Consider the following 11,812-nt stretch of genomic DNA (forward strand, 5'->3'; position numbering starts at 1 on the left):
TTGCCCCTGGCCCAGCTCATTTAAGATTGTCATAACCCAAAATATCTCTGAAATCGAATTCCCTAAAATTGACAACCTTACAAATCACGATATCCCAATATACATCTCATGATTGCCACTTACTAGTGAGGGAAAAGAAAAGCAGATATTTTTCGAAGCGATGGTTACGGTTCCTTAAATAAAACGTGAACAAGCGGCACAATCGGGCATAATAAGAAGACTCCATATCTATCTATTTATCTATTTCACGAAATGAGCATTCGTCCATATCTTGTGACTATTTTTGACTGGGTATTGAAACGCACTCAGAACTGGAAATGTCTCTTTTCACAAGGAATCTATCCCAAATATCAATTAGTGCCCAAGAGAATTCGAACAATATAATGATTGCATTTGTTTAAACCATACTAGTCTTTCATACGCCTACTAAGTAGTGAATACTAACCAACAGCTACACAAGAACGGAGAGCAGATTAAAAGCAGAAACAAGTTTTTGAATATCATATGTAAGTAAAGCCAAGAGCCAACCAGCCGGAACTATCAATGAACCGGCAACAGGAAGTTGCAGCAGCAGCACATAGACACCTTTAATCTTCCTTTTCTTGGCTTCATTCGTACTCTGCGAGTTCCTCCTCCTCCTCGTATTCCTCATCATCAGCAGTTGCATCCTGGTACTGCTGATACTCAGAAACAAGATCATTCATGTTACTCTCAGCCTCAGTAAACTCCATCTCGTCCATGCCTTCCCCAGTGTACCAATGCAAGAAAGCCTTTCTCCTGAACATGGCTGTGAACTGCTCGCTCACCCTTCTGAACATCTCCTGAATTGATGTCGAATTACCAATGAAGGTGGATGCCATCTTCAACCCAGTTGGGGGAATGTCACAGACGGTTGATTTCACGTTGTGTGGAATCCATTCCACAAAGTAGGAGGAGTTCTTGTTCTGGACATTGATCATTTGTTCATCAACCTCCTTTGTGCTCATCTTCCCTCTGAACATGGCTGAGGCAGTGAGGTAGCGTCCATGCCTTGGGTCAGCAGCACACATCATGTTCTTTGCATCCCACATTTGCTGGGTTAGCTCAGGAACACTAAGAGCTCTGTATTGCTGAGAACCTCTGGAGGTCAGAGGTGCGAAACCAACCATGAAGAAGTGAAGGCGAGGGAAGGGGATAAGGTTGACGGCCAACTTCCGGAGATCAGAGTTTAATTGACCAGGGAACCTTAAACAGCATGTCACTCCAGACATGGTTGCCGAAATCAAATGGTTCAGATCACCAACTGCTCAATAGAAAATTGCACGAGTCAGTTCTGTATGATCATTAAATTAAATTTAACTAGGTAAGAATAAAAAACTGCAGAAAAAACTGTTAGGTATCATCTTCATTGTTGGAATAAAACATGTATTAAGAGTTGTTGCATGGATAAAATCTTACAGCTTGGTGTGGTGAGCTTCAGGGTGCGGAAGCAAATGTCATAAAGAGCTTCGTTGTCAAGTACCATGCACTCATCTGCGTTCTCAACTAGTTGGTGGACGGAGAGCGTAGCATTATAGGGCTCTACCACAGTGTCAGAGACCTTGGGAGAAGGGAAGACTGAGAAAGTAAGCATCATTCTGTCTGGGTATTCTTCTCTGATTTTTGAGATCAAGAGAGTACCCATTCCAGATCCAGTTCCTCCACCGAGTGAATGGCATACTTGGAATCCTGCAAACCGCATCAAATTCGAAGTTAACGTCAACGGATGAAAGGGTAAGGAAAATAGAACAGTAAATCAATTTCAAAGAGAAGATCGTCTCCGAAAACAGCTAGCAAATGGGGGATGATGACGGGTAAAAGTACGTTTGTAGCATCTCTTCGGCAAAAAAAAAAAACGACATATTCTGTAAGCAGTTTCGGTCAAACAGGGAAAACTATATATTCTATAAGCAGTTGCAGTTAATTTGCCATGGCTTCATTCCACAAAACATGGCATGAGATCTGGAAAAAAGAAGTTACAGTGACCATAAAACCACCAAAAAATCACAATTTGTCCGTTTAGAGAGGAACACTTAATTTTTTTTAGCCATAGAACAGATCAAACATCTCTGACAGATCCACTGGAAGTTTTCACATTCTCTAAAGCAGAAAACATGCATACTGGCCATTTACAGTTCATTTATCAAGAAAGTAACGAACACTTATTCGTAAAACAGAAAGATGATCCATAAACTCCGAAAAGTCACGGTTTTAATTTTAAGTAAAGCGATAGATAGATACCAAAAACAACAAGGGGAGAAAAATCATGAAAAAAAAAAATGAAATGTTGTAGTCAAAACATACCCTGCAAACAGTCACAGTTCTCGGCTTCTTTTCGTACAACATCAAGAACGGCATCGATGAGTTCCGCGCCTTCAGTGTAGTGACCTTTTGCCCAGTTGTTTCCGGCACCAGACTGTCCAAAAACGAAGTTGTCGGGCCTGAAAATCTGTCCGTACGGTCCAGATCGGATACTATCCATAGTTCCTGGTTCGAGATCCATAAGCACACCTCTCGGCACGTACCTCCCGCAACTGGCCTCGTTGTAGTAGACATTAATCCTCTCGAGCTGCAGATCCGAGTCTCCATGGTACCTCCCGGTGGGATCGATGCCGTGCTCGGCACAGACGACTTCCCAGAACTTGGCACCGATTTGGTTACCACATTGACCACCTTGAATGTGAAGGATCTCACGCATCTTGTATCTGAAAAAGAAGGAAACGAGACGAAGTAGGGTTCAAGGTGTTTGCAGAAATGCCAAAAGACAGTGAGGGGAGAGAGAGAGAGAGAGATTGAAGGGTTTGTGAGCGTGGGGACGAATGAAGATTCTTTTTTATAGAAAAGTGGTTGGCGTTGTGGTTGGAGCAACGGACCAACGGTTAGATCTTGAATGAGAAAGCATATGATTTGGCTTCGAGCGAGGTCTGAGCTGTAGAATTCTTGGTATTGGATATTTAGGGTTGTGATTGAGTAGCGCAACGGGCGGATTGAATGGACGGACGAGATTGCGTTATTTTGAAATTTGAATTTGAAATTTGAAAACACCTCCGTTGTTCTTCCTATTTTTGAATTTTGAGGCTGCTCATTTCCGGGGAAACCAAAACAAAAAAAAAGAGGAGAATTCTCTTTCAATGAGCTGGTGGCGTTACTATCCAGACAAAATTGCTGGATTTCAAAACTTTTTTAACTTTTCCCTTACATGGAGATTTGTAAATGAAATCTTACTAACGGAAAATAAGTTATATATGCTATTTTTAATTTTTCCTTTTAGTTCAAAAATAGTTCTTTCTGTCATAGTACTATTTTATTTTATTGAAAAGCTCCAAATAAAAGTTAACTCAATTTGCTTATTTTTTTTCCCTTGCTATTTGTTGAGTATGTAAGATATTTCAAAATTAGAAGAGAATTGTCATCTGTTTCTTTTCCATCGTTGTCAGTAAGTACGTTTAGACATTTTAAAATTATCTGGCCACAAAAAAACTGTTTCAAAATTAGAAGAAAATTTTTATTATCTGCAGTGGATAATATCTTATGTGAGAATAAAATATTTACTTATTGAAAACAATTTTTTGATTTTTTTGATTATTTTCTTTTTTGCCAGCTATGTTTTAATACGGATATTGCAGTTGCTCTGCAAACCTCACACTTAAAAGGGAAATTGATATCATAACCATAAGAAATTAACGTTGCGTAATGATTCATTACAAAGCAATTAACGTTGTCGTTAGCATTGACTATTATATTAGCAAGAAAATATATTTAAATACAAAACTTTCTAAATTGTGGTGGATCTTATGAATTTAATAAGTTGAATGGATTTTTTTTTCCCAAAGAACTGAATTTAAATTGATTGACTGGACCCCACATTTGTTTACCATCTCTAAAAAATCTGAAAGAAAGAGAATCAATCATAATTACTGAACAGAAACTTGCCCCAAGTTTAGGGCAACAATATTCATCGTGTCTAAATTCAATTAAAATTATCGATATCAATCTCACTTCGCTGTCCAAAAGAATATCTTGATTCATAAAAGGGGCTTCAAACCCTGCCGAGTCTAACAAAACCTTCTCCTTGATTAAAGAAACAAAAACAAGATATCTATAATTAATTTTAATGGCAATAACAATATCAAAATCTCTCAAAAATTCTCTTTGATAGGCAAATAAACTGCATTCCGCAATATTTTATGTACCTTTTAATAAAAATACATACACTTTTTTCGTATGAAAGACTGTATTACAGAATTATAAAATATCCAAAGAAATATGATTGTCTTCATACCAATAAAACATCTGCATTCTGGTCCACATATATACCCATTCACACAATTCTCTCTCCTTTCCGCGGTTTCCCTCAAAATTATTAACTATGACTTTTATGGGTTTGTTCAAGCCACTAGGGTAATTTTATTTACTCAGGGTTTGTTTGAGATCACAATTAAAATTATTTATAAACACATTTTACATAAATCGAAATAAAATTCTTTTCACATATTTATCTCACATTTCGTAAATTACAATTGCTAAACAAACATTTATTGTCGAGGGATTGAATTTATCAATGAAGGAGGGTTTCAATCTTAGATGACAGAATCTCTATTCTTTTTTTGGGATCTTTAACCCTTCGAGAGATGTTTAGACCAAAAATATAACATCGATAGAAATGATGAATTTGGAAAATATACATACACGCATATGGAAGGCTTTTTATGGCCTCAAGTGACAAAGAACAAATTCCAAGACCACTCACAATCCTATCAATGTGCAATATGATTAAATATAATAATAGACTATGCTTTCATAACTAAATATCCCACATCTCAAAGAGCCTTATGCTCCATTTGGTGCAATTGGATTAAGGCCGGGGGATTAGAAGTGAAAGTGGAACTATAAAATTGGGCTGTTTGGTGTGTTGAAATCCACTTCTTCATGGAACTCACTTCTAACAAAACTCTTCTCACATACTTACCTCATATTTCATAAATCATAATTGCTAAACAAACTTTTATTATTGAGTGATTGAATTTACCAATGAAGGAGGGTTTTGATCTTAGATGATAGAATCTCTTTTTTTTTTTGGGATCTTTAACCGTTCAAGAGATGTTTAGGCCAAGGACATGACCACAATAGAAATGATGAATTTGTAAAACATATATGTGTGTATATATATATACCCACACATACATACACGAGGCTTTTTATTGCCTCAAGTGATAAAGAACAAATTCCAATACCACTCTTGACCACTCAGAATCCTATCAGTGTGCAACATGATTAAATATAACAACAGACTATGATCTCATCACCAAATATCCCACATTTCAAGGGAGCCTTATGCTCCATTTGGTGCAATGGAATTGGGGCTAGGGAATTGGAAGTGGAAGTAGAACTATGAAATTAGGTTGTTCAGTGTGTTGAAGTCTACTTCCTTCTGGAACTCACTTCCAGGAAAAATGATGGACGTGGATTCCTTGGGCGTACCCAAAAACTGAGATAAGTTCCATGGAAGTGAAACTATATGACCATAATACCCTCATATATTTTATTAATTCACAGTTTTTCCCTCCTGCCCTACTTTATCTCTCCAATTTTGAGTCTCGACAGCCTGTATTTCTCTCTCTTCCTGTAATGGCCAAGTGCAGTAGTGGTAACAACAACGATGATGAAGTATTGTAACAGCAAGCTTTGTCACCCTATCCCATCTTATTCTGCCTCCATCGTTCCCTCCCTCTTTCCTCGTCCACATCTATCGCAAGCTTTGATCTGGACATCTGACAATAAAGAAGCTTGCAGATCTGAGTAGCTAACAAGGTGGAAGCCTTGATCTGACAATGGAGAAGCTTTGATCGTGTTAAGCTTCGATTTCTCTAGATCATGTGTCAAAACTCCAAACTTTTGTCTTCTTCTCCAACTCCAAATCTTTAACCAAATGGTGGGCACTACAGTTAGAATCCCATGATTCGCGATTCGAATCATGCAATTCGAGACAAAAGAGACAATAAAATATTCAAATCTCCCATTGTATCTTTTTGTGGCCTAAATTATACAATTCACACCAAAATCATGCACTTGAGGTAGTGTTGAATTGCACTGGATCTGATTCAACCCATTAAAAAAACCTTTTTATGTATACTTTTTCTGATTATTTTGTTATTTATAGGAGGCAATTTGCTGTACAAATACTCTCTAACGTACTTATCCCTCCAACTCATCAAATATCAATCAAAACCCTAATTATTTATTCCCTAATTGATTTTGGGGGCTCCGTCATTGAAATTTGATATGTAGTTGCTTTTTTTTTTTTTTAAATTTCTTATGAGCTGTATTAAAACCTAATATCTACGAACTTTTGATATTCTCTTCTATAAAATTACTTATATGTCATTTTTAATAATTGTTTAAGAGTTTTACAATCCACTATACATTTCGATTCAAGATCCAAAAAATTTGCTTTCCGATTCACAATTCATACTTTGATTTGATAACCTTTTCTAAAAAAGACACAATACACTGCACAATCCCGACCCAAAATGGCATTCTCAAACAGTGTGGTGATTTCTTGTTCCTAGTTTGATTTCTTTTCTGAAAGAGAACATAACAGCAAGAGAGCTATTTGAAGAAGGATATGACAAGTCAACAGATTGTACAGCAAATTAGCACTCTCAAAACACCCTCCTCCGTGAGACTGCCATCCTTGTTCTTGGATGAAAGAGATTTTGTTCTTTTGAGATCTTGTTCTTTTTTCAGATTGTAGTTTTGAATTGATATGTGATTTTTCAGCTTTCTATTTTTCAGATTGTGATATGTTGATGCTTTTGGATGGATTCTTCGATTTTGGTTTGCTGCGTTCTTTTCCATTCAGGGTGATTCAAGTTGATTATTTTGTGCTCTTCCTTATATTGCCAATTCGATCTTGCCAATAAAGGATTACCCGATAGTAGTTTGGGTAGACTAGCCGTGGATGCCAGGGAGGGCGGAGAGTTTTTTTTTTTTTTTTGGTAAAAGGTATTTTAGTAACTTCATATTAAAAATACATATTTGATTAAAAATTATATCCCACCTCCATCATCTTACCAAAAGTGTTTTAAAAACCCACTTCCCTTCCCATTTCCACTTCTACTTGCACTTCTATTTCCACTTCCACTTCCATAAAAAACTCTTCCACCACACCAAACGTGGCATTAAAGAAAATATAATGATGATGAAATGGTTATGCCTCATTTGGTATCATGAAAGCTTTTAATGGAAGTGGAAGTGAAATTGGAATTAGATGTGGAAGTGGAATTAGAAGTGGGTCTTAAAATGTGTTTGGTATGACAATAGAAGTGGGGTATTATTCTAATTTAATACTTGTATTTATAATATAAAAAGACTAATATGCCCTTATCAAAAAATAAAATACCAACCCTAACCCAGATATCAAACCCATTGTTCAGTCACCAGAAGCCATGGCAACCATCCAAAAGGCAACCATCGTCGAAAAATTAGAAAACACAATCAAATACAATGTATTCTAGTTTAGAAATAACCAATCTCAATAATGATCAAACCCAAAACAAAAGATTTAAAAAGAATCATACAAACCCAACCTATTTATCAAAGATGCAAAGATGGAAGATGAGAGAAGCAAAAACAAAAGACAAGAGTAGGAGGGTCTGTGGATCATGAGCGAAGGCAAAAGAGGGAGGGGACCGATCGAGACTCGGGGTTGGAATCATGAACGACAAAGAGAAGGGGGGATCACCACTGCCACACAAGAGGCTGAGGGTCATCGCTGTCGCACAAGAGGCAGAAGGTCACTAGTCAAGCACCATGCTTTCCAAGCTTGCTAAAAATGGTGAAATTTGTCAGAACGATGAAGCACAAACCTAATGAAGATAAGTGTGGAATCACACTTGGTGAATGTTATCAGCCGTTGGTGATGGTTGTGGTGGTCAAGTGCTACCACCGGTCCAGTACTGTCGTTGTCGGTGAGTCCCTAATGAGTGCCATTGCCAATAGTCGTGGTTGGGCCAACGAAAGCCGGAGGGAGGCTTGAAGGTTAGGGATGAGATATGACCTTAATTCCAAGGAAGTGGTTTGAGTTCTATAAAGGGGGCGATAGAAGTGAGTTCCAACAATTTTGTTGGAAGTGACTTCCATGGAGAACCGGATTCCTACTACCAAATGCACCAAAGACAGTTCCAATTCCTTGAAGGGTAAGTTTGAGTACTGCGGGGGAGCAATGGAAATGAGTTCCAATGATTTTGTTGGAAATGCCTTCCATGGAGAACTAGATTCCTACCACCAAACGCACCAAAAACACAGTTCCAATTCCAATTCCACTTCCCCAGCCTTAGTTCCATTGTACAAAACGTGGCAATAGAGTTCATGCTCTGAAGGGTAAGACAGGGCTCATGGGTTCCAAACCTCAACTTGAAGTTTCTATCTCTTTACACTTACCCAGCAACCAATGTCAACTACAGTGATGATATTCATCACTGAAAGAGCAAGTGTATACAAAGTTTTGCATCTGTTTTACGATTCATATTTTACTTTTCTTTAATTTCTTATATCTATACATGGTTTCCAAAGGATTGAGAAATTAAATTCTTCCACATTTATAGCAACCCTAAAGGAAAACAAACATGCAGGTAGGAGTAGAAAATGATAAGATGCGACTGATAATGATAAAGCCTTATAATAAGTTCAGCTCATTTTACCACTGAAATGCGACTCGATTTTTGCATGATACACACAAAAGAGCATAGACTTTCGGTCTGGCTCTTCAATTCATCCAGTGAACAACTTCACAATTATGGTGATAATATTCAATAGTATAAGGGGAAGTCTCAGGAACTGACAGGCATGTATAAGCCCTATAATCTGCCCTTTGAGGGTACTTCTCCTGGGTCCTGTTAGTTCTGCTATTGTCCATCCTCTGGGAGCAAGAAAACGTTCTTCATTCAGTATTGCCAATGCATTTGCAAAGAGTAGAAACCCTTCTAACAAGGTCCAAAAACCCATTTTCTGCCAAAATATGAACCATCAAAGGATTCTTTATGCACAAAATAGATACAGCCTTTACCAACAACTAAATATAGATTTTGAAGTGGCAAACACATGCTTAATCAAGGCAAAACAAAGGATTAGGAAGAGAGAAGAGAGAGAGAGAGAGAGAGAGAATTTGAATATTTGATCATGGAGCTACCACCAATCATCGGTGGGGTCATTAAGGATGGATACTAAGAATCTGCCAGGTCTAAGATCCATCAATGTTTAGTGCCAAGGCTCAATGAACAGAGACCTCTAAAACAAAGTTGAATTAAAGAAGTTTTTATTGATCGCTCATGTAATCTCCATATGGTTGTGGCAGGATTACTGAGTGGGTTTTTCTTTTTCCAATCCTTTCTTCTTGCTTTTCTTTTTTAGGCATGGAAGGGAGGTGAAAAGAAGGTAGTGAGTAGATTCTGTTTCTCAACGATCTTTCAAGCCCCTCAGAGATTACATATTACTTGTCTATATATCGGCGCGCTGAGTTACATTGTGAGTAGTAGCCATGGCAATATATGCCAGCAAAGAAGCAACAATGCTGACAAAGATATCACATGACATGACCATAAGGTATAGAGGGTCAAATGTAGTTTGAAGTATTGTGTCATATTTGGTGGGGGTAATGGATGCTCCGAAGTTTTTGATCCAGAATTTCTCCAACGTTGCCTTTGAAAGAAAAAGAGAATATTTTATGTTTTACCAAAAAAAAAAAAAAAACCATAAAATGGTTTTATGTTTTACAAAAAACAATATCATAAAATGGTGAAAGTATAAAAGGGGAAACTTTATAGAAATTCAGAGGTCTCAACTTCAACTTCAGAGGATTCATTCGCTTTGATAGGAGGTTCTGATACGATGGGTGCTTCACAGCAGGGAAGGCGTGAAGCTTAGGTATCCAAAAGGAAATCTAGAAGCTTCAACAGGGAATCCTAATTCAAAATCGATTTCTCCAGTTTGAACAATTTAGTTCATTTCTTGCCCCGGCTCATGGTAGGCAAAAATCACAGATTTTTTTGTTTTTAATCGGATGCAATTTGCAGTCAGTTTTGTCAGCAAGAACAACTTGGAAATTTTCTCATCCGAAACAAATCAATTATTGAAGCTATTAACACCAGGAGCACAAATTTATACAAATTTACCCTAAACAACAAAGCCACATATTCAATCTCGCATCAAGAAAAGTCAATCGAAAAAATAAACCACGTAATTACAAATTTTGCGGGCCCAATGACAAGATCGCCAAAGGATGGCTCAAAGCAGGTTCAAAGGAACAGAACAAGAGAAGACTTCAGTTCTTACCGGAGAAAACGAAACAGTTCAGAAACGGCAAGCTCCAGTTCAGAACGAAAGACCCCGTCGCGAAGTTTAGAAATTTCGAGAAGATCTTTGGAATTGCAAGTCCTCCTTTACTCGACTGCACCAGGATCAGACGGTACAGAATGACTTTACCAACGCATCTGTTAGGTAATATCCTTTGGATGTTATGCCCGCGTGGCACTCCTTCGGTCATTTTCAGCATGTTTAAAACTTTAAAAGGAAAATTGTAACAAAGTCCGACCTAAGAAAATTAAATACAAAACAGTCTCTTAAAATTATTAAATTATTCTGAAATCTTAAAAGATATCGTTGTAAGAAAATTTATTTATTTAATTACTAAATTGCCTTTTTTTTAAATTTACATTAACAACTGAAAGAGTAGTGGTTGACAATTAAAAGTGTCTATGTGGCGCAGTGGCATGGTAGCCATCTGATGGTGGCCTTTAACAGGGTTCGATTCCTGTCCACGAGCTTTGCTTGCGTACTCCAAAAAAAAAACAACAATCTAGTAATTAAACAAAATTTTTTTTACAATAAGGTCTCTAAGGACTTCAAAATAATTTGGTAATTTTAAAGGACCTTTTCATATTTAATTCCTTTAGGTGGGATCTTATTGCAATTTTTCTAACTTGAAATTGCATATATATGGACGGTAAGCAATCTCATATAAGAAAAGGAATATAATTTTGAATTTTAAGAAACATATTTATTTGGAAGATTTTAATCTTAACGTTCCCTATCCAACAAAAATTACTCTCAAAATAATTTGAGAATACTCTGAATTATATTAAAAAAATGCATATTATCTCAAATAAAAACTTTAAACTGTAATAATTCTGTATTAAAATACACTAAATTTTTAATTTTCCTTTTATTTAATATATATTTTTTAAAAAAATTAACAATCCATACTATAATAAATGACAAAATAGTATATCCATGTTAAAAGTTTGATAATGTAACTTTCAAATGAGATTAAAAAATTAAAAAATATTTCTAAAATTTTAAAATCCTAAATTAAGAAAACTGTAAAAATACATCATCATTTATTTTTTAAATATTGTCAATTATTATTAAAATATACCAATGAGACTAATTTATAATTTTAAAATTTAAAAGTATTTTTTGGGGAGGAACTCCCTTAAAAAATCCCCCTTCCCTATGATAAATAGTTCTAGAGCAATATTATCAAGAGTTTTCTAAATTGACTAATTAAGGCGTTTGCTATGTGTGTGTATATTTGATACCGCAGGAAGTAAAAGCAAAGCCAAGCTACTCAATGGTCCCATTTGATACAAAACATTGAAAATAAGAGATAAAAACTAGGATTATGATTAAAAAAATTTATTAAAAAAATATTTAATATGAGTAATTATTTATTATATAAGATTAGATAAATCCATGGAGGTAAGATTAAAAAATACCATTTCCCCTCATAGTATTC

At 36.2% G+C, this 11,812-nt stretch overlaps 2 protein-coding genes and 1 long non-coding RNA gene across 3 annotated transcripts; all 3 read right to left on the bottom strand.

Annotated features, from left to right (window-relative positions):
* Positions 1–324: 324 nt before the first annotated feature.
* On the bottom strand, positions 325–2,812 carry LOC114739716 (tubulin beta-2 chain). Its single transcript, XM_028927794.1, has 3 exons — positions 2,323–2,812; positions 1,438–1,707; positions 325–1,282 (listed from the first exon to the last, which is right to left on the bottom strand). Exons 1-3 carry the CDS (start codon positions 2,714–2,716, stop codon positions 609–611), a joined length of 1,338 nt encoding a protein of 445 aa, XP_028783627.1. The 5' UTR covers positions 2,717–2,812; the 3' UTR covers positions 325–608.
* Positions 2,813–5,187: 2,375 nt separating this feature from the next.
* LOC114739723 (uncharacterized) lies at positions 5,188–10,411 on the bottom strand. Its single transcript, XR_003739628.1, has 2 exons — positions 10,351–10,411; positions 5,188–5,937 (listed from the first exon to the last, which is right to left on the bottom strand). It is a non-coding gene; the product is annotated as an uncharacterized LOC114739723 (long non-coding RNA).
* On the bottom strand, positions 8,686–9,041 carry LOC114739720 (immediate early response 3-interacting protein 1-like). Its single transcript, XM_028927798.1, has one exon. It carries the CDS (start codon positions 9,022–9,024, stop codon positions 8,791–8,793), a length of 234 nt encoding a protein of 77 aa, XP_028783631.1. The 5' UTR covers positions 9,025–9,041; the 3' UTR covers positions 8,686–8,790.
* Positions 10,412–11,812: the final 1,401 nt, after the last annotated feature.

The sequence above is a fragment of the Neltuma alba genome, unplaced genomic scaffold (assembly GCF_004799145.2).
Source record: "Neltuma alba isolate B1F8T4 unplaced genomic scaffold, ASM479914v2 tig00002890_pilon, whole genome shotgun sequence".
Classification (NCBI taxonomy): domain Eukaryota; kingdom Viridiplantae; phylum Streptophyta; class Magnoliopsida; order Fabales; family Fabaceae; genus Neltuma; species Neltuma alba.

What these genes read in the sequence shown, in the direction of transcription:
- LOC114739720 (XM_028927798.1), bottom strand. Translation starts at nt 9,024, where the DNA reads ATGGGTTTTTGGACCTTGTTAGAAGGGTTTCTACTCTTTGCAAATGCA.
- LOC114739716 (XM_028927794.1), bottom strand. Translation starts at nt 2,716, where the DNA reads ATGCGTGAGATCCTTCACATTCAAGGTGGTCAATGTGGTAACCAAATC. An exon ending in GAACTGTGACTGTTTGCAGG is followed by an intron (nt 1,708 to 2,322) that starts GTATGTTTTGAC and finishes TGCGGTTTGCAG; the next exon opens with GATTCCAAGTATGCCATTCA. An exon ending in GAAGCTCACCACACCAAGCT is followed by an intron (nt 1,283 to 1,437) that starts GTAAGATTTTAT and finishes TCTATTGAGCAG; the next exon opens with TTGGTGATCTGAACCATTTG.